The sequence below is a fragment of the Artemia franciscana genome, chromosome 6 (assembly GCF_032884065.1).
Source record: "Artemia franciscana chromosome 6, ASM3288406v1, whole genome shotgun sequence".
Classification (NCBI taxonomy): Eukaryota; Metazoa; Arthropoda; class Branchiopoda; order Anostraca; family Artemiidae; genus Artemia; species Artemia franciscana.
The window spans coordinates 19,990,554-20,013,156 of record NC_088868.1 but is presented as its reverse complement, the minus strand read 5'-3'; the positions used below and the strand labels follow the sequence as shown (position 1 = coordinate 20,013,156).

General features: G+C 35.7%; 1 protein-coding gene across 1 annotated transcript in view; it reads left to right on the top strand.

The window, feature by feature from the left end:
• LOC136028161 (calcium/calmodulin-dependent protein kinase kinase 2-like) overlaps positions 1–22,603 on the top strand; it is a 166,148-nt gene that overhangs the window by 53,543 nt on the left and 90,002 nt on the right. Inside the window, exon 5 of the mRNA XM_065705842.1 lies at positions 11,567–11,728. Coding sequence (XP_065561914.1) covers positions 11,567–11,728 — 162 coding nt within the window. The remainder of the gene's footprint in view (positions 1–11,566; positions 11,729–22,603) is intronic.

The following is a 22,603-nucleotide window of genomic DNA, read 5'->3' as shown; positions in this document are numbered from 1 at the left end:
TTTTAATTCTTCGCATCACCCCAAGACTTCTGCTTAATTTCTCAGCTATAGCATTTGAATGGTTTTTCCACGACAGGTTTTCATCAATTAAAAACCCCAAATATTTTGTTTTTGCTACTCTTTTTATCACATTTCCTCGAACCGTGATTTGATCATTGCCAACACTTGACGAAAGTCTAAAGAATATCATGAAAAAAGTTTTAGAAAAGTTTAGGGTTAACAAATTTTGTTGAGAAAAAGTTAGAAATTCAGAGACACCATTATGAATTTTATTATACAAAACATCAAGCGAAGGTGCAGCTAGAAAGAGCAAAGTGTCATCTGCAAATAGGATGACACCACCCTCCGACAGGTAATGCTTCATTCGATCAATAAAAATGATGAAAAGGAGGGGTCCCAGGATTGACCCTTGTGGGACCCCGCACTCTATTTTTTTTGAAGATAAAAATGATCCATTCTGTACTATCTGATACCGGTCGTGTAGATATGATGAAAACCACTCAAGGCTTGAACCCCTCACCCCAATCGAGGCAAGAACTTGATTAAGCCCTGGGTGGTCCACCGTATCGAACGCTTTTCTCATATCCAAAAACACAGCTGCAGGTATAAGACCAGCTTCAAACGCATCATTAATCCAATCAACCAATTTCAGAACTGCCATATCCATAGATAGCCCTTTTCTGAACCCAAATTGGTTTTCCATTAGAACTTTATTCTTTTCAATATACTAACTTAACTGGGCATGTACAGCTTTCTCATATAACTTAGTGAAAAATGGGGGAATAGATATAGGTCTTCGATTCGATGGGTCATCTTTTTCCCTCCTTTATGAAGAGGAACCGCTCTTGCAATTTTTGTGCTTGCGGGAAGACTCCATGATCCAGAGAAAGGTTGATTAGCTGCGTCGAGACAGGTAAGACGCTCGTTTTTGCGGCTTTTATGAGTTCCAGCGAAAACTCATCCATCCCACTAGAACTCAACTTCATCGTAGCCAGGAATTGTGCCACTTCTCGTTCCAAACATCTTGCAAATTCAAAGGAATTCTCATTTGCAGGCTGTCTTTCAAAAACAGATCCAAAACTCACAAATGTGCGTAAGCTAGTCCGCGCTTGATCCCAAAGTCTTTTTCCTTCATTTGCAAAATAATCACACAGAAATTCAGCTATTTGTTGAGAATCAGTAAGACAACCTTCCGTCATCTCCATAGCTCTCACCTCCTCCCTACTGTGAAAATTACCCAAAAGTTAATTTACTGTTTTCCATGTATTTTCCATATTCCCTTGATTTTCATGAAATTCATTTTGGAAATCAAGTTTCTCGGCTTTAGGTTTTTACTTTTCATTTCACGGCAAAACGATGCCCTTGCACACCATTTATTTTCCTTTGACTGATTCAGCTTTATTTTACTTATTATAACAAAGTGATCCGACCCGTCGGACACAATCACATCTGCTTGGGATCTTTCAAGCAATCCACCATTAACGAAGAAATTATCAATTAAGGCGGCCGAAAGATGCGAACTCCGAGTTGGAATAGTTACAAGAGGAAAACTATCATTTGACACCATCATATTAACAAAATCTGAGCTATTCGCTTTTTTTTAGTAAATCAATATTAAAATCTCCCATCATAAATTTATTTTCATTGTTGATTTTGTCTAATAACAATTCAAATTCATCAATAAAAAAGGTAATATCATATGACGGATTTTTATAAATTAACCCCAAAATCAAATTTGTTCCCTTCATTTTTTATTTCGATGAAAAGGGTTTCGATCCTACCTTCCAGCAACAGGGAGAGGTCATCCCTAACCCAATATTGGGTACCTTCATTTATCAAAATACATAGACCGCCCCGCTCCACGGTTGTCCGTTCCCTTCGCTTGCAAACATATCCCGGAAAAGAAAAATCCCAGGGCAGTGACTTGCTAGAAACAAATGTCTCACATAGGCCTACAATGTACGGTTTCTTATCTAGTAAACTTAATATCTCACATAAAGGAGAATATGCCGTTCTTAGACCTTGACAATTCCAGAAAACGATCGCTCTTTCATCTGCACTCACAGGTTTTGAATACTCGTAAAGATTATTCGGATTCACATAATTACTTGGGCGACAATTCAACGAAAAATTATCGATGCATTCATCATCCCCCGCAAGTGTGTCACGAGCTTGGCTTCCAAGAATAAACCGGTTTTGTTCAAATTCATTCAAAGCGTCATCATATCTGTTCACGCTCATTTAAGGTGACTGTTTAATGCGAAAAAAAAAAGTCTGATAGGCAGAAAGAAGAAGGAAAAAGAAAGAGATGAACATGAAAGAAACTGACATTTTGGCTATAAAACGCAAAGAGGAAAACAAACATACAAGTAGTGCAACAACACAATTTCATAACTCAAATTTATGCGGTCGGATTCGGCAAACGGACCACTTCAGCCATAGCTCTAATTTTACGGATCTCTCCTGCTGAGTCTTTTCCAAAAATTATCCCGTTGTTCGACCAAACATTTCTGTTTCCGAGCTTGCTTTAAGCCAAGTCAAGAATCTGTTTCTTTTTTGATGTTAGGTACTCGGTAACAAATATTTCCAAACGAGCAAGTTTTGACTTACATGAAAATACTTTTCTTGCAGTTTCAGCAGAATTGAACACAAACAACAGAGGCGCAGGACGCTTTTTTGCATTTACAATGGTGTCCGAATCAGTAAAATTTGCTCGAAATTTAAATACAGAAATTATTGCGGTCGAAGAAAAATCAGAAATTTGCATTTTATCCGTAATCACATTCAATATACACTCAGAGATGGGAAGACCCCCACTTTGTTCAACACCATGAAATACAAGCTGATTTTGTCGTTTTTCCTGCTCCATATCATCAAGACGGGTTTCAAGCTGTTCAATCCTGTCTTTCTAGGGCTAGGTTTGCGTTTTGGAGAGTCCGTAGTTTGTTTTCAATCTCGTCAAACTTGGTCGAATACTGGACAAGTATAGAGTCGTGAATATGAGAAAACAATAGAGTCAATTATATCCACACTATTTGATAATCCTACTTTTTCACGTACTTCTTTTTCAGTATCATTTCGGATATTGGATTTTAGCGTGTCCAAGTCCGATAAAGCAGAATTTATTGAATTCGCCGATGTATCTGGTAAACTAGAACCACTAATCTCGAGATGCTTATCAGGAAAATCAGCTAATTCGGCAAAAGCGTTCGCAACGCCTAATTCATTTTTCTTCTTAGCCTCCTTCGAAATGCTAACAAAGGTCGAAAGCTGTGAGGCTGTTGTCACGATTTCATGGCTTCCATAACAAAATACAACATAGGATATTTTTTTGTTATTGGCCTGAATTATATCCAACACTCGACATGGCCATGGTGGATAGTTTTTGAATTTTGCTAGAAACAACAGCATCCTTTGTGAACTGAACCATTGAAATGTATTATCAAAAATAAAAATAAAAAACTGCACTTAACTTTGAATAGGTAGGCCCACTTGAGCTTGGCAATCACCTTATAATCGGTCCAATAAGTCTTATAACGCTTAAAAAAACTCTAGCAATCAAGCCCGCACATCCAAAGATCGTATCCAATTTAACTCAATATCAAGTTCGTCAGTAATTTATTATGCCCAACAGGTCATATCCAATTTCGTTCAATAGGTCAATGTGCTTTTTAAGGAAACAGGTTTCGAGAATGCAGTATAAATCACACCTAGGTCCTTTCGCTTTGAACGATGAATGATAACTTGTGCGTTGAAGAGGATGTCGAAGAAAACCAAAGGGGCTATACGCATACTGCTATTAGAATTATTGTTACTACGCAATCCAAGGGTATTGGATGTTGAAGAAAACCAAAGGGGCTATACGCATACTGCTATTACAATTATTGTTACTACGCAGTCCAAGGGTATTAAGATAAACCTTTCAAGGAATATAATCGTGGATGTTGAACTAGACCAAAACAAACCATGAGCATGTAGATTGTCAAAAGGGTGACAAAGGAATATCTCAAGAACGGCTTACATTATTAAGTTAGACCTTTCAGGGAAAGTTATGGTAGATTTATAGCTAGCAAGAAGGTACTACTGTGTGTACTATTAATACTACTACTACGATTACTGTAGCTAGTGACGCTAAGGGTAAACTTTTTGGGAGAACTTTAATTAAACGAAACAACAAAATGCACGCAGGTTTTCAAAAGGGTAAATAAGCAATATCATTGGCAGAGCTGTTATATCATAGCTAGCAATATCATTGAAACTTTTAGGTATTGAAATTTAGGATAACTTCTGTGTGATCTAAGTTATAACGCCACTTATTTTTATAATTAAATTGCTTGTCTTTTTATCTAATTATTTAAAAAAAACTTTTTTTTGCACAAAATAAGCTTTTTATAGAAAAATAAAGAGCTCCATTAAACCAAAAATCAGCAGAAATTAAGTCAAATAATCTTCCAAGCGTAAAACTACCACAAATCACCATCAATAAAGGATTAAACCTAAAACGAATAGAAATTAACATGATTAGGGTTGACAACCCCCTATGCCGTCACAAGACCAGAGAATAATTTGCACTTTACTGAAACAAAATACATTTCAAATGTTTTAACTTTTTTAACTTTATTCAATCAATATCTATTAAGATTTTAATTAATGAATATTAATATATGTGTATTAAACTTACAATATACGTTCATTTTTTTCTGTGTAGTGCAAATTACCTTCTGGTCTGGAGAAGGCATGGGGGCTGTCAGCCCTACTTATATTGATTTTTGCTCGTTTTGAGTTTGACTCTGTTATATATTGTATTTTCTGTTCGTTCTGGTTTTCATTTATTTGTTGATGGTGATTGGTGGTAGTTTCACGCTTGGAGGATTATTTGACTTTATTTCTGCTCATTTTTGGTTTATGGAGCGTTTTACTTTTCTTCAAAAAACTCATTCTGTGGAAAAAGTTTTCTAAATTAGTTAGATATAAAGACAAGCAGTTTGATTATAAAAATGACCGGCGTTATAGCTTAAGTCACTCAGACGTGGCTCTAAATTCTCGGAGAATGCGTCTGCTCATCTACGAGTTTTCTATGATGCTTGCGGTACTCTTCAATCCTGGCAAGGGTGAGATTTCCAGCTCAACCACAACATCCATTAAGTCTCACCATTATTTTGGTACGGTTCTGTTCCGTATTGTTACTGCTGCACAGAAGGCTAAGAATGGTAGTATATTGATCTTTTTTGCTTCTTAAAAGCCGCACTAAAATAAAAAATTGTTCGCTTGAGTATCATCTTAATTTTCTGTACACATTAGTTCAATTGGATCGCCCATGAAAAGTGTCGGTTCCTGAAACAAATTTCTGAGGGCTTTGAAATGTCAAAAACGGGATTTTGTTATTTGTCAAATTTTCTAGCTGGGTGGGATATCCTGGAAAATGCTAACCTTTGGGGCTTTCCCGACCCTTCCTCTGTCGTTCAGGTAAGCATGTGAGTAGCGTCTTCTTTTCACATTCAAACTCCTTTTTTCAATAAGAGCAGAGGTGCTTCCCCCTAAGCATTCATTCTTAGCGCTGTGTCTCTCAATGTCTAAATACAGTTTTTCAAAATAAGAGAGTGCTGTAAATTGCTCCCCCTCCCGACCCATCCTTTTCTAGCTTTGAAGGACTTTCCGAGATAAGATAGGTAGTTTGGATATAATGGTACTTTTTAAGGCTTCAGTCCCCCCCCTCCCCAACAAAAGGTCCACTAACTTCACTTACTTGGAGCCATCTCTATCATTAGTCTTTATTATAAGCTGTAAAATATTTTTGTCACAGATGATTAATTTTAGTCTTGTCTCATTAATGGTAGTGGTTACCAGGTAAGCCTGTTTGGGTGTATTTTTCTGCATTGTATATTACAACAGTGTATTGTCTTCGTATTTGGAAAAACGCTAAATATGAAATCTGTTGGACATGAAAAGGGTAAACGATATTTTTTTTCTCTCCTTGGGAACTCCAAATTACATTAACGGTTCCAAAGCTTGATTTTGCAATTTTTTTTGGGGGAGGGGAGGGGTTCTTATTTTGGAAAACTTCGATTTTAAGACCCTGTCCTTAAACTGAATAAGTTGTGTTTTTCGATTTGTTGTAAAGAAGACATTTAAAAGTTTTGCTCTTTTGAAAGTGCTGCAGCCACGTTTCCCTGATTTCCTTCTCCCAGAAATAGTTAGAAATTAAAGCTTTCGATGCCAAAATTGTTTTTGCCCTAGTATGGATGCCTTAAAAGGTGTCCCATTTACTAATTGCTGCTAGTTACTGTTAACGAAGAATAACGAATGTTGTTTTCAGTTGTTTTTTTTCGTTTTTGTTTTTTCAGTCTTCTGTAGACGTCTTGCTGTGTAATGTACCCGATTTTGAAATTGTGGCAGCCGATTAGACCCATCCTACTGTCATGCCTGATAATTTCGAAGAGGTCATATTTGCATAGCAACATAAAATTGCATCCTTAGAAATTATCTAAAAAAAAATATTTCCTATGTATCATGTTCTCTGGCCCATTCAGTCTGAATTTTGTTTTTGTTTAGCTCACTCCAGTTTAATTTCTCTTTGAGATTAGATTTTCATGGCCTATAAGTGCCTTTAGGCTTAAACTAAAATGCGACTGCGACGTGTCTCGGAGCTTTGGAAGTGTAAGAATTTCTTAAATGGTTTTTCAGAATTTGCCTGGGAAAAGCTACGAACATCTTCGTATAATTTGTACGTTTTCTGAAAGCTTTAACTTTAATCTTTAGCATTAAGATACAACAGATATATGTCCGCGGTTTCAATTTTGAGCGGCACTCCCTTAAAAGGCTTAATTATCATTGAGAACTGTGATCCCAACGTGGAGCGCAGACCCAACGGCTGGGCATGGCAATATTTGTGTGGCTCATGAGCTGGGGGTGCACCCTCATGTGAATGCCGCCAGATTCAAATGTAGTTAAAGAGCAAAAAAGATACATTATAGTATTGCAATGACGTTACACTTTGTATAAAATGTGTTGTAATCAAACAATATTTTTCATTAGTATAAAATATGCCTAGAGGGCGACCAAAAAAATATACCAATTTAATGGCCTTTTAAACTTTTTTCATATGAATACACGTAAAATTTTGAATAATGACTAATAAATATCGTGAGAGGGATCACGATTTTATAAATGTCTAGGTGTGGCCTGGCCTAAGATTGGCTGGGAGCCACTGATTTAGACCCTTCTGTTTGATCTTTTTTGAGTAAAACTTCAAATGAAAGTTGTCAAATTTAAGCATGTGTACAATATTTTTATTCTATTGGCAAATAGAAGTTAGTTGCAAATCGGTTTCGACGATCAAGCTCAGACAGACTTATCTTCATCAAATTAAATTAAAACAAAGATTTTCCACGGAAAGTGAAGAGTGAATTTAAAACTTTGAAAGTGCATGAATTAGTTTAGTTTGATAGTGCATGAATTTTAGTTTGATATAAGATATCAAATTGAAAACAAACAGAAACTAATAGAACAGAGAAATTATACGTAAAAACTAACATTAATTATAATGACGTAAAAAAAACGTAATGAAGTAAAAAGAGAATTTTAAACTTATGACGAACACAAAATTGTTGCTTCTGAGCCTATGCGATATATGCCCCATCTATAAAATTAGCACTTATAAACTGGCTGTGAGTGTGTGAGAATGTATAAATTACACCAAGGGACTGACCACTCGGATTGTTCAGGAGCGATTCAGTCAAGTAGGCTATTAGTTAGTTGTGACCTGTTTAAACAGAGTCTAGATAATAAGTAGCGTGCAGACATCAAACTGCCGGTTAATAAATACATATAAAAAATTATATTGTATAAATAATTACAAGAAGAATTGTTAAGGATAGCCTACACCTAATCGTAATTTTGAGTGAGACACCCCTTAAGTTGAACCTTCTTATGTTTGTTTAGTTGAAGCGACGAAGAAAACTGATACGTTTGTATTTGACCGAGTTGCCGCCTAAGAGAAAGAATTGACTAGGGAGTTAAATGCTTGGACTTTGGCTAGGCCTTAATAAACCCTAAACCTGTAGGATTATGTAAAACTAGTGCTTTGCTGAAAACACAAAACCGATGCTAAAGAAGCACACGAATGTTATATTAAAATTAAGTATAGTCTGCAGGAAAATAGATTAATTTATAGTGCTTATAATAGTATTTTATCAGCTCTTATGTTGAAAGTTGTGATATACGCTTCTATTTATCTCAAATATTCAAGAAAAAAAAAACAAGAAACATTTTGTTTTAGTATGATAGCCGAAGTCATTCTGTAGCCTACAAAAATGTTTACCTACAACACAAATTAAATCGTAAAATCTAGTTGTAATACTGATTTTGTGGATCCGTTTTTCTAACACTACCAAGACAGCTCTACTTTAAATTTGTGCATAGAGTAAACCTGCCAAATTCATTTTAAACCGCAAAAAAAAACATTCATCATATGCTATTTTTCATTTGTTGCGCTAAATCAAAAGAAACTGTAGGTATCAAACAGTTCGTGGTAACGAACTGTAGTAAGGAATGACCCGGCTCAATAGTAACCAAAACTCTAAAAAATTGAATTTTGATATCAATAGCTACACCAAAAGAATCACATTTTAATGCTGATTTTAAATATATAAGTTTCATCAGGTTTAATCTTACCCATCAAAAGTTACGAGCCTGAGAAAATTTGCCTTATTTAAGAAAATAGGGGGAAACACCCCCTAAAAGTTATATAATCTTAACGAAAATCACACCATCATATTCAGCGTATCAGAGAACCCTACTGTAGAAGTTTCAAGCTCCTATCTACAAAAATGTGGAATTTTGTATTTTTTGCCTTAAGACAAATCACGGGTGCGTGTTTATTTTTTTTTTTTTTTTTTTTTTTTGTTTTTTTTTTTTTTTTTTTTTTTTTTTTTTTTTTTTTTTTTTTTTTTTTCAGGGGTCATCGTATCGACCAAGTGGTCCTAGACTGTCGCAAGAGGGCTCATCCTAACGGAAATGAAAAGTTCTAGTGCCCTTTTTAAGTGATCAAAAAAATTGGAGGGCATCTAGGCCCCCTCCCACGCTCATTTTTTTCCCAATGTCAACGGATCAAAATTTCGAGATAGCCATTTTGTTCAGCATAGTCGAAAACCATAATAACTATGTATTTGGGGATGATTTACTCCCCCATAATCCCTGGGGGAGGGGCTGCAAGTTACAAACTTTGACCAGTGTTTACATATAGTAAGGGTTATTGGGAAGTGTACAGACGTTTTCAGGGGGATTTTATTTTGTTTGGGGGGTGGGGCTGAGGGGAGGGGGCTATGTTGGAGGATCTTTCCTTAGAGGAATCTGTCATGGGGGAAGATAAATTCAAGGAAAAGGGCGCATGATTTTCTAGCATTACTATAAGAAAACAATGTAAAATAAACATGAAAACGTTTTTTCAAATGAAAGGAAGGAGTAGCATTGAAACTTAAAACGAACAGAGATTATAACGCATATGAGGGGCTCTAAAAATACTTTAGCATAAACAGCGAGGTATTTAGGAAGAGATAAATACCTCGCTCTTTATGCTAAAGTATTTTTAGTGATTTCAACTATTTATTCTACGGTCTTTCTGATTCAGAGGTCATTCTTAAAGAATTGGGAAAAAACTTAAGATTTAGTGTAAAGAGCGAGGTATTAACGAGGATACAAACCCCCTTGTATACATAATAAAAATATAAGATTATGAAAGTTTGTTACGTAAGTTGCTAATTTATAAGTTACGTATAATTTTTACTAATAAAAACGTTCGTTAAAAATTAAAAGTTCTTGTTGCCTTTTTAAGCAACCGAAAAATTGGAGGGCAACTAGGCCTCCAATATTTTAATAATTTATGTGCGGAGAGCCAAAACCAAACATGCATTAATTCAAAAACGTTCAGAAATTAAATAAAAAAAAACTTATTTTTTTAGCTGAAAGTAAGGAGCGACATTAAAACTTAAAACGAACAGAAATTACTCCGTATATAAAATGGTTTGTCCCCTCTGCAATGCCTCGCTCTTTACGCTAAAGCTTTTAATTGTTTTAAAAAGCAGAATTGTGGCAAAGAGTCAAGTTTTTAATTGTTTTAAAAAGTAGAATTGTGACAAAGAATCAAACTTTAGCGTAAAGAGCGAGGGATTGCGGAGGGGACAAACCATTTTATATACGGAGTAATTTCTGTTCGTTTTAAGTTTTAATGTCGCTCCTTACTTTCAGCTAAAAAAATAAGTTTTTTTTTATTTAATCCAATCAGAGGCAATGCTATAACGTTGCCTGTAGTAAAGGCCATAAGGCTTCAATGTTTCATTATTTATCTATTTTTTTTTTTCTCCGTAGACATTTCATACTGAACGGTGGCTGTATAAAATTCGTAGTGGGCTTTTTCGGTTAGAAATCAGGAGTTCTAGCGCTCTTTCGAAAAATAAAACGTGATTGAAGGGCAACTAGCCCCCATGCCCTCTTTTCCCCAAATGCATCTGATAAGGATTTTGAGATAGCCATTTTCTTCTTAATAGCCAACTGATCAGATAACAAAAACTCCATGGTCAACGTAACCCTCCAGAGCCCGAGGACAAGTGTTGTAAGTTATACCCTTGGGTCATATATGGTTTTTATGGAAGGGTGGTCTTATAAACTTTGGAGAATATTCATTTGATTGGAAATTGAATTGAAAGTTCTAGTTCCTATTTGAACACTCGAGAGTGATCAGAGTATCTAACATTTCGAAATAAACCAACGGCACATTTGGTCCAATTTAACACTTCTAGACTGGATGAACCACTCTTTGTGCTTAGCAACGTCTGCAATAAAAATGCTTCTGTCGTTAAACTACTAAAGAAGAAAAGAGTAGTCCCATAGTGCCCGTGAAAAACATTATGACTACAGGGGAATAGATGACAGCAGCGGGGGAGCGATGATTACAGTGGCTATGGCCCCCGTCTGAATGTTTGTCCGATGGCGCCCACAAAAAAAAAATACTACTTGAAGTTCCATTTTTTGTTCAATTTTACATTCGCGGAGAATTTACCAGAGGAGAATTGTTGAGAAGAGGGGTTTTTGGGATAAATTTTCCACGTTGGGAGGGGGAAATTGAAAGCGTGCTAAAATCAAAGTCAATCTTAAGCTTTCTGTATTTCCTGTCTTAGTTGAATCTTTCAAATTAAAAAAATAGGAGAATAATTTAGGTAGACGCTAGAAAAAGCATAGAATGTTGTCAGGGCACCTAGGGAAGGGTGATAATTAGAAAGTGAATTTGCAAGGAACCACATGCCGTTATTATGTAAATCGGAATGATCACGGAAGTTCGCGAGACTTGGGCCTACAGTTGCTTCTCCCTGCCCTTTCCCTGTTAGAGTTTCAACCAATCCGTTTCAGTGTTAAACCTGATTCAAGATATTCGTCTGTTCTCAAGCAGAAAACTAGAATTTTTTTCCCCGGCTTATAAGCTCCTTTGCTGTATTTTCGGTAGGAAAATTGCCTATTAAGGATTAGATAAGCAATACGAATAAGAATGTCTTAAGAGATCCAAATTTTCCAGGTCGATTAGCACCTAGCAGGAAAAGCACAGGGAGTCCTGGACTAGAAAATCCTTTGGAAAAGGTCTACAGGGAAATTGCTATCTTGAAAAAATTAAATCACCCGAATATCGTCCGACTTGTCGAGGTTTTAGATGATCCTGATGAAGATCACCTGTATATGGGTAAGAATATCGTGTTTATTTACTTACTGAATAAATATAATTTTTAAATTGCTTTGGTCCTTTAGTTCACTGACAAATATGTTAGGTGTATTGTGAGTCGAAATTCGACTGCAGTTTTTTAGTATGTCATGATTAACACGGGGGCTGTCGTTTCCCATTGGAAAACTCTCCTCCGTGGAAAATTCCCGGAAAATTCCTCCCTAGATAATTCCCCCAAAAGCAAAATTGAGTAGCCACTAAGAAAGTACAAAATAGGTACCTAAAAATGTCGATCAGATGTCCTAAGGCGTAACAAAAGGAGCAGATATTAAAAATCGTTCTTGGACGGGGGCTGGTTGGTCTCAAATCACTTTCGACTAAAAAAGGACTAGTGCTCTCAATCTTCGATCGAATAAGCATCCACCGATGTTTATACAACCACAGGGGGAGGACTGGAGGTGAAGAAGGGACTTAGAAGCCTCCCTCCTATGCGGAACAGATTATGCTAATTTAGGGGTTTAGTGTTACTCTTCATTTCCTTAATAGCAGCTTAGACCAGAAATAATCCCGGACATCAAGAAGGATTATATATCAATTTGTACCCCCACCTTTCTTCCTTGTAACACATTCTGTATTTATCTGAAGACTCAATGAGAGTTGGGATGTTTTGGCATTCAAATGAGAATCCTACTGTAGAGGCTTCAAACTCTCCTGTACAAATAATTGAAGTTGTGCATTCTTTCTAAAGGAAGATCATGGATATGTGTTGTTTGTTTTTTCCTCCGGGGATGGTCGTATTGAACCAAGGCTCCTAGAAAATCGGAAAAGGGCTCTTTCGAGCAAAAATTAAAATTTTAAGTTCGCTTTTATGTGACCAAAAAGAGTGGAAGGAGACTAGCCCCTTCCCAAGTGTATGTGTGTGTGTGTGTCCGGATGTGTATGTGTATCACCGAGAGTTGGCTTGCGAAAACATCATCCATTGGGTTTAACGCATGAGTTTTAACGAGAAAGTCTGGAAATATCTGGAAAATGACTTAGGAACGATGAGGGGGGAAGGGTTTCAGAGGTTGCCTGAGGGTCAGTAACGTTGTGGTACAGTGGTATGAGTAGCTTGGGCTAACATGTTCTAGAGCCTGAAGTTAAGCTGGGGGATTTTAAAAGATTTTTTCGACATAGGGGGAGTGAAATCCAACGCTTAGTCAACGAAACGAGGTATTTTCATTGAAAGCCCTTAAATATATCTTAATATGGCTTAGATTTACCTCTAACGAGATTATATAGAATTTGAAGAGAAATATTATTCAAATTTGCTTTTGTCAATCGGGAATGTATAGTTTTGGCCCAAAGAATCGAGAGATTCCTCAAAAATATGCTAAATTGGGTTAAAAATGTCCTCTAATAACAAGCCAACCCCTCTGGAATTGGTTTGTAGGATCCCCGCCTCTCTTTAATTCATGGTCGTTTTTGCTTATATTTTATTCTTAATAAGCTTTTTTTTCATGTTTTTTTTCCATTTTTGGAGTTTGGATTGCTTTTTCTGTGTTTTACGGGCCAGCCACATATAGCCATGGTGGCATGAATTGCTTGGACTAACATTTTCTAGAGCTTACAGTTAAGCCGGGAATGTTAAAAGAATTTTTTCGACTGAGGGGAAGTAAAATCTAATGCTCAGTCAAAGGAACAAGGTATTTTCATTAAAACCCCTCAAAATATCTTAATATTTCTTAAATTCACCTCTAACGAGATTATGTGAAATTTAAAGAGAAAATATTTTTCAAATTTGTGCTTGTCAATGGGGAATGTATAGTTTTGGCTCAAGGTAACGGTGAATTTTCATTAAATCCTCGAAAATATCTAAATGTGGTTTAAATTTACCTCTAATAACAAGCCTCCTCTCTGGAATTGGTTTGTAGGATCATCGCCTGTCTTTAATTCATGGTTGTTTTTGCTTATATTTTATTGTTTATACGCTTTTTCCAGGTTTTATTTTTTCTTTTTTCTGATTTTGAATTGTTTTTCTATATTTTACGGGCCAGCCACGTTTTGTCATGGTGGCCTCAATTGCTAGGAGTCATCGGAAGAAACGCTAATGGGGATTTTTTCATCTTGATCGATTCAAGTGTAAACGAATATTTTTGCATGAAAATGCCATGAAAAATTCCATATGCGTGAAAAAGACTAGTAGTAAAAGAAAAAATCCTCTATTAGTAAAACCCGCTATATTATCTGATAATATTCTCTGAAGCATTACTCAACAAACAGGTGTTCTTCAAATGTAAGCAAATTTCAATAATCTCTTTTCCACCTGGCATGTCAGCTATTGCAGTCATAGGGGAACATATAACACATTAAATCATTCTAGCATGCGAAACAGGGATTTCTTCTTGCGTTGAATAGTTGATCATGTAGAATGTATTAATCCAATCACACGCAGTTCCATCCAGATATCCAAGGCACAGTTCCATTGAGGGGGAGCCCTATCGAATCCTAATGCGGACATAGAATAAAGCCTTGAAAGACAAGAAACGGGTTAAAAGGAAACGGAGGCCTGAAAAAAAAATGCTTTGAAAAAAAATCTCGAAGTAAATGAAATCTCTTAAAGTATTACGTAACATCTCACGCGTGTGCCGCAATTACATAAAATCAAAGTATGTGGCACTATGACGTGACACCCACGGGCGCGTCTTGAAATGTTTTGAAATGTCTTGACTAAGCGTCTTGAAGAAAAATGTCTTAAAAACATCTTGAAATGTCTCGAAACTTCTTGAAGAAAATATCTTAAAAATATCTTGAAATGTCTTGAAGACAAATGTTTTAAAAATGCCTTGAAACGTCTTGGAAAATATATTGAAGAAAATTCTTAAAAACGTCTTGGAATGTTTTGAAACACCTTTAAAAACCTGTTGAAGAAAAATGTTTTAATATAACTCCCCCGCTTGACTAGTGGACTTTAACACGTCCTACTACGTAACAACCAAAACTAAACAAACCCTATTATGTAACAACCAAAAGTAAACAAACCCTATTACGTAACATTCAAAGAAATGGGGTAAAGAAGCCCTGAAGATTTTTTAAAGGCTCTATTATGTAACAACTAATGCCTATTATGTAACAACCAAAGTAAACCCTCCCTATTACGTAACAGGCACCTGCATCTCTTAGAAAATATTCTTTATGACGTAAGAAACACCTGTTGGCTGTCACGGGATAGGTCACCGGTTAAAAGCAGGGATAGGGCACCAGTTAAAAGCAGGGATAGGGCACCGGTTCAAAGCAGGGATAGGATTTCATTTAAAGGCAGAGAGGCATCACTACTGACAACTTGCACGACGAACTTTCGCTTTACTATCCTAGATTTCGACAGTTTCTGACTAATTTATTTCATCAAGAACATATAAATATTCTTTCTCCAGGAAATGGAACTTTTTAGTTCTCTATTAGTAAGCCCGTGGAAGGCTTTGATCTGTCTTGGAAGAAAATCTCTGGAAGTAAATTTCCAAAGTTGTCCTTAGTTAGGGTGCTTCCTGATCTACTTTTTGTGGCAAACTAATGTCAATTCTATTTCTATGTTAGACTAATGTCAAACTAGATTTCCAATCTATATGTATCTGGAAAAGACGAACACATTTGGGAGGAGAGGGGTGTTGGGCCCAGGGTTTTAGAGTGGTTTGGAGTTTTAGATTTGGATTTTCTTCCTTAGTACTAATAACAGCCAAAAAGTGCAAAATTATCCAATATGCAGAAAGAATATGGTACTTTCGTGGCAAAAAAACTAATGCCCTCGTATTATCTGGATCCTTTTTTTATAGGTGCCCTTGCCTACTTACTTTTGTATTTAGCTTTTTCTTAGTGAAAGAAAATCTAAACAGATTTCAGGCAGTTATTGTCGGCTTAAAGGTAAACTTAGATAAATTGAGAGCTAAAATTTGACTTATTTCAACAGCTGCAGCCTACTAAAGAGCAAACTATAGCCCTAAAGTACTTAAAGTTTGGAAACGCGTGGGAATGATAACTATTATGTTGGTCAAACTTAATGGTAAAATTTGATTTTGAAAACAGATTTTGGGGGATTTTGAAGAAAAACTTTAAATCTCTCAAAAATGGTGGCGAATCAAAATGAAAAGTGCATCACTAGAATTGTCATTGTCAGAAACCGTTTACTGGAGACTTACATTTCCCACCTTGAACAGCAAGGAAAATAACTGTTTTGCATGGATATCGCTGATTTCACCTTTTTTCTGTTCTTATTTTCGCTTTTTGGTCGTATCAAACCAGCGGTTGTAGAATATTGGAAGAGGGCTCTTTCGAATTGAAATCACAGTACCTGGTGCCCTTTTTGAGTAACAAAAAGGATCACGACATAGGATTTGGGTTTTTGACTAAAGACAGCCACATTACCAGGAAATGCAAATTCGGAGCTATTCAATCAATTTTTCATGGTCCATAACTCTGAAATAGCGAGTTTGAACTTCCTGAGTTGTAAAATAAGGAAAATCGCTCTTTTGCATGGTTAGCAGTGTTTTTTTTTTTTCTTTTTTCCGCGAGGGCTAAAACTCTATCGTAAGACTGTAAAGACACATGTTATGACTCATTTGAAAGATACAGCTTAGGTTTACGTTTTTTTTTTCAAATTTGTCGTAATATTTTTAACGTGAAGTTCCATATGGTCCTAGAATTAACAATTTTAGGCTTCTTACATGGAGATGAGAGCCTGGGAAATATAAAATGGGCATTATTGTAATTCTCATTACTTCACTTGTTAGCTTTTTCCTTATCGCAGAAAACCCTTAACTGAGGGTTTGCATTACTCCTCATACATATTCCCTATCCCAGTCCCCTTAGTAAGCGAAAACTAAATAATGTGTTACGAAAAAAATATTACCCAGTAAAAATTTTTACTTACTTATTGTCATTGTCATTAAATTTTTATGGCACTTGATATTAACCAAGTGACATAGCGATCGCAAATTCTGTCGGTCTGTCTGTCTGTCCCGGTATTGCTACTTTAGGCACTTCCAGGTAAGCTAGGACAGTGAAGTTTGGCAGGCGTATCAGGGACCGGACCAGATTAAATTAGAAATAGTCGTTTTTTTCCATTTGACCATCTGGAGGACAGTGGGGGGCCGGTTAATTCGAAAAAAAAAATTTTTTTAGAAAAATGAAGTATGTTTAACTTACTAAAGGGCGATGGGATCTTAATGAAATTTGATATTTGGAAGGATATTGTGTCTCAGAGTTCGTATTTTGAATCCCGACCAGATCCGGTGACATTGGGGTGAGATGGAGGGGAGGACCTAAAATCTTGGAAAACGCTTAGAGTGGAGGGATCGGGATGAAACTTTGTGGTAAAAATAATCATAAGTCCTAGATATGTGACTGACATAACCGGAACGGATCTGCTCTGTTTGGCGGATTGGGGGGGGGGGGGTTAATTCTGAAAAATTAGAAGAAATGAGGTATTTTTTTACTTACCAAGGAGTGATCAGATCTTAATGAAATTTGAAGTTTTGAAGGATATTGTGTCTCAGAGCTTTTATTTTAAATTTCAACTGGATCCAGCGACATTGGGGGGAATTGAGGGGGGAACCTAAAATCTTGGAAAACGCTTAGAATGGAGGGATCGGAATGAAACTTGGTGGTAAAAATGATCATAAGTACTAGATACGTGATTGACATAGCTGGAACGGATCCGCTCTCTTCGGGGGAGTTGGGGGGAGGAGGGTTCATTCTGAAAAATTAAAAAAAATGAGGGATTTTTAACTTACGAAGGAGTGTTCGGATCTTATTGAAATTTGATGTTAAGAAGGATATCATGTCTCAGCGCTCTTATTTTAAATCCCGAACGGATCCGGTGAAGAGGAATTTGGGGGGTGGCGGAACCTAAAATCTTGGGAAACGCTTAGAGTATAGGGATCGGGATGAAACTTGGTGGGAAAATTAAGCACAAGTCCTAGGTACGGGATTGACATAACCGGAACGGATCTGCTCTCTTTAATTTTAAAAATAGAATCAATGAAGTATTTTTAACTTACGAAAGAGCGATCGAATCTTAATGGAATTTCATATTTAGAAGGGCCTCGAAACTCAGATCTCTTATTTTAAATTCCGACTAGATCCAGTGTCATTAGGAGGGGGGACCGGAAATCTTGGAAGACGCTTAAAGCGGAGAGACCAGGATGAAACTTGGTGGAAAGAATAAGCACAAGTCCAAGATAGGTGACTGACATAACCGGACCGAATCCGCTCTCTTTGGTGGAGTCTGGAGGGGGGAGTAATTCGGAAAAATTAGAAAAAGTTAGATATTTGTAACTTACGAACGGGTGATCAGATCTTAATGAAATGTGATATCTAGAAGGATCTTCTACTTTAGAACTCTTATTTTAAATCCCGACCAGATCCGGTGACATGGAAGAGAGTTGGAGGGGAAAACTGGAATTCTTGGAAAAGATACCAATTTAAGGGAGGTTGGAAGTAAAGCCTGTTTTTTATGTCGTATTTTTACAAAAATTCTTGTTGACTTCTTTAGATGTATTGCCCAAGTTAGACAAAGATATTTTTGTAAAATTTAATATGCATATTAAAAAGAAGCTAAAACTAAACAAAATTTAATTTAAAAAGCTGTTTTTCCTTATGGAAGTAAAGAGCGAAGCTGAAACAGCTTATGCAAAATATTCTACAAAACTAGATTAAACAAATATATGTAGAATTTTGTAGAAATATATATGTAGAATTTTGAAAAGTAATTTTTTTTGAAAATTGCGCTAACTTGAATTTTTCAAGGAATTATAATCGTATACTAAATGTTATCGACATCATGGTCGGTGAAAGGCTATTGAGAGTCTTGTAAATTAGTCTTTTATTTTCTCTCGGCTCTTTTGGAAGTCTCAGCTTTTATGAGGACATCCTTTCTCTAAGGCCCGCTTTTCTATTTTTAAGAAATCGTTAGTTTTAAAATTCTACAAACATTGGTACTTTCCCAAGTCATTTTATTTGATTCCCCAACCCACTTTAATTTTCAAATTTTCTGCAAAAAAAGTTGATGCTGCAAGATGAACATTATCGGTGCTAAAAAGGAATGATAATAACAAATCTAAGCTGAGGACTAACTCGTTGAAAAACAAGCTATGTCCTGACTCAGTGCGAATACGAGCAAGCTGGAATCCAAACTACAAAATTCCGGTGACGCGATGAAAAACAAGCAAATTCTGACCAATGCGAAAACGATCCAAGTCCTGATTTAGTGCGAAAACCGTATAATTCCAAGCAGTGAAATTATGGTGAAGCAATGTGAAACCAAGTTAACGCCTGACTTAGTGCAAAAGCTAACTAGTCCAAACTGCGGACTAACTCGGTACAGAAACGAGTCAGGCCCAGAATTGGTACGAAAATTAGCCTTTTTATTTATCAGGCCAGTGACAACCTACTTTAAGTAAGAAGTCTTTAACAAGACCTAAAATTAAGGTAAATTCAATTGGTTTATCACAAACTAAGCCTAGTTGGAATAAGGTTGTTTTGAGATTAAATCTTGAAATAATAAGAAAAGAATTATTAGTGATTCAAACCAAATTGTGTTTTAATTAAGTATACTAACTTTTCAACATTTTCTCTCTCTCTCTCTCTCTATATATATATATATATATATATATATATATATATATATATATATATATATATATATATATATATATATATATATATATATATATATACATATATATATATATATATATATATATATGTATATATATATACATGTATATATATGTATATGTATATATATATATATATTATATACATATATATATATATATATATATATATATATATATATATATATATATATATATATATATATATATATATATATATATATATATATATATACTAGCTGTTGGGGTGGCGCTTCGCCCCCACCAACGTAGGGGGAGTTCGTAGTTTTAACTACGTAAAACTTGCGAATATACAACATTCTTTGCTGTCCCATTGTCTGTGCATATAAACAGATTGTCAGGTTTACCGACTCTTGAACATGCAACACATAATGGTCAATGGGAAAACAATCCGTATTCAGATCTATACCTCATGATTCTAATGATTGCCCTTGAGCTTTGTTGATGGTGATTGCTAATCGACCATTCCCTGAGTCGCCATCGTCATTTATATATCCCCCTGTGCACCCCGGCGTCCCCTTTGTAGTTATGTCCCTGTGTCCCGGTCGTCATTTATATTCCCTGTGTCCCGGTCGTCATTTGTGTCCTGGTCGTCATTTGTGTCCCGGTGTCCCAGTCTCTGATTTCTCTTTGAGTGTCCCGGGCGTCATTTATATTCCTTGTGTCCCGGTGTCCCGGTCGTCATTTATATGTTTTTAGATATTATCTTTTTATTTATTTCTTTTTAGTTCTTTTAGTTTTTACCTTTTTTAGTTTTTTTTAGTTTTTTAGATGAAAATTTTTTTAGTTTTATTCCTTTTTTTCTTTTCAGTTTTTTAGTTTTTAGATTTTTACCTTTTTTAGCCTAACCAGGATTTGAACCTGGGACCTTCATTCTCCGTTCTGACACCCTCTCTCACCGAGTGACTACTCCAGCATGTTCATTTTGGTGTTTTAAATGGTATATTATTAACCAAATTAATGTGTTTTACAATATACTAAGCATCGTCATAACAAAAATGACGACAACTAATTTCATGACGTCAGTCAACACAGAAATTAAGTTCTGAAATTAAGTCATGAAATTAGTTGCCGTCATTTTTGCTTTGACGGTGACGTCATTCAAGTTATATAAGACATATGTTCACGTAGAAATCTATTAATGTTTAAGTTTACAATGACTGATGAAGATGCTCAAAGAGTCTATGCCAAAAAACTTGCTGCTGATAGAGAAAGTCAGAAAAGAAAGCGTGCCGAGGAACTATCAGCAGCAAGTTTTTTGGCATAGACTCTTTGAGCATCTTCATCAGTCATTGTAAACTTAAACATTAATAGATTTCTACGTGAACATATGTCTTATATAACTTGAATGATCCGTCACCGTCAAAGCAAAAATGACGACAACTAATTTCATGACGTCAGCCGACACAGAAACATAACGTCACCTGACAACTAATTTCATGACGTCAGCCGACACAGAAACATGACGTCACCTGATCCACAGATCCACAGACAGACAACTTATTTTTATATATATAGATATATATATATATATATATATATATATATATATATATATATATATATATATATATATATATATATATATATGTATATAATAAATTATACTTGTCATTTTTGTTTCTTTTTGCGTGATATCTTCTATCTGAGATCTGAGCGTCTTTACATAAACGTTATCGTGATTAAAGATACGTATTCCCATAAAAAACTTTTTTGATTTTTCATTCATTAAATATATGATCAAACAGTTCGTGGTAACGAACTGTAGTAAGGAGCGACCCGGCTCAATAGTAACCAAAACTCTAAAAAATGGAATTTTGATACCAATAGCTATATCAAAAGAATCGCATTTTAATGCTGGTTTTAAATATATAAGTTTCATCAAGTTTAGTCTTACCCATCAAAAGTTACAAGCCTGAGAAAATTTGCGTTATTTTAGAAAATAGGGGAAACACCCCCTAAAAGTCATAGAATCTTAACGAAAATCACACCATCAGATTCAGCGTATCAGAGAACCCTATTGTAGAAGTTTCGAGCTCCTATCTACAAAAATGTGGAATTTTGCATTTTTTGCCAGAAGGCAGATCACGGATGCGCGTTTATTTGTTTTTTTTGTTTTTTGTTTTTTTGTTGTTTTTTTTCCCCCAGGGGTGATCGTATCGACCCAGTTGTCCTAGAATGTTGCAAGAGGGCTCATTCTAACGGAAATGAAAAGTTCTAGTGCCCTTTTTAAGTGACCAAAAAAATTGGAGGGCACCTAGGCCCCCTCCTACGCTAATTATTTTCCCAAAGTCAACGGATCAAAATTCTGAGATAGCCATTTTATTCAGCGTAGTCGAAAAACCTTATAAGTATGTCTTTGGGGACGACTTACTCCCCCACAGTCCCCGTGGGAGGGGCAACAAGTTACAAACTTTGACCTGTGCTTACATATTATTGGTTATTGGGAAGTATACAGGCGTTTTCAGGAGGATTTTTTTGGTTGGGGGGAGGGGTTGAGAAGAGGGGGATATGCTGGGGGAAGTTTCCATCGAGAATTTGTCATGGGAGAAGAAAACTTCCATGAAGGGAGATCAGGATTTACTAGCATTATTTAAAAAAAATTAAAAAATAAATGTGAAAAAGCTTTTTCAGCTGGAAGTAAGGAACAGCAATAAAACTTAAAACAAACAGAAATTATTACCCATATAAGGGGCTCACCTCCTTATGATACCTAGCTCTTTACACTAAAGTATTTTTAGTAATTTCAACTATTTATTCTACGGCTTTTGTGATTCAGGGGTCATTCTTAATGAATTGGGATAAAATTTAAGCTTTAGTGTAAAGAGCGAGGTACTGACGATGGGGCGAATCCCCTCATATATGTAATAAAAACATGAGAATACAAAAGTTCTTTACGTAAGCTAATTTATAAGTTACGTAAATCTTTTACCAATAAAAAGATTCGTAAAAAATTAAAAGTTCTAGTTGCCTTTTTAATTAACCAAAAAATCGGAGGGCAACTAGGCTTCGCCCCCGCTCTTTTTTTCTCAAAATCATTCGATCAAAATTATGAGAAAGCCATTTAGCCCCCCCCCCAAAAAAAATATGCAAATTTCGTTTTGATTATTTCTCTGCGGAGAGCCAAAATCAAAACATGCATTGATTCAAAAACGTTCAGAAATTAAATAAAAAAAACGAGTTTTTTTAACTGAAAGTAAGGAGCGACATTAAAACTTAAAACGCA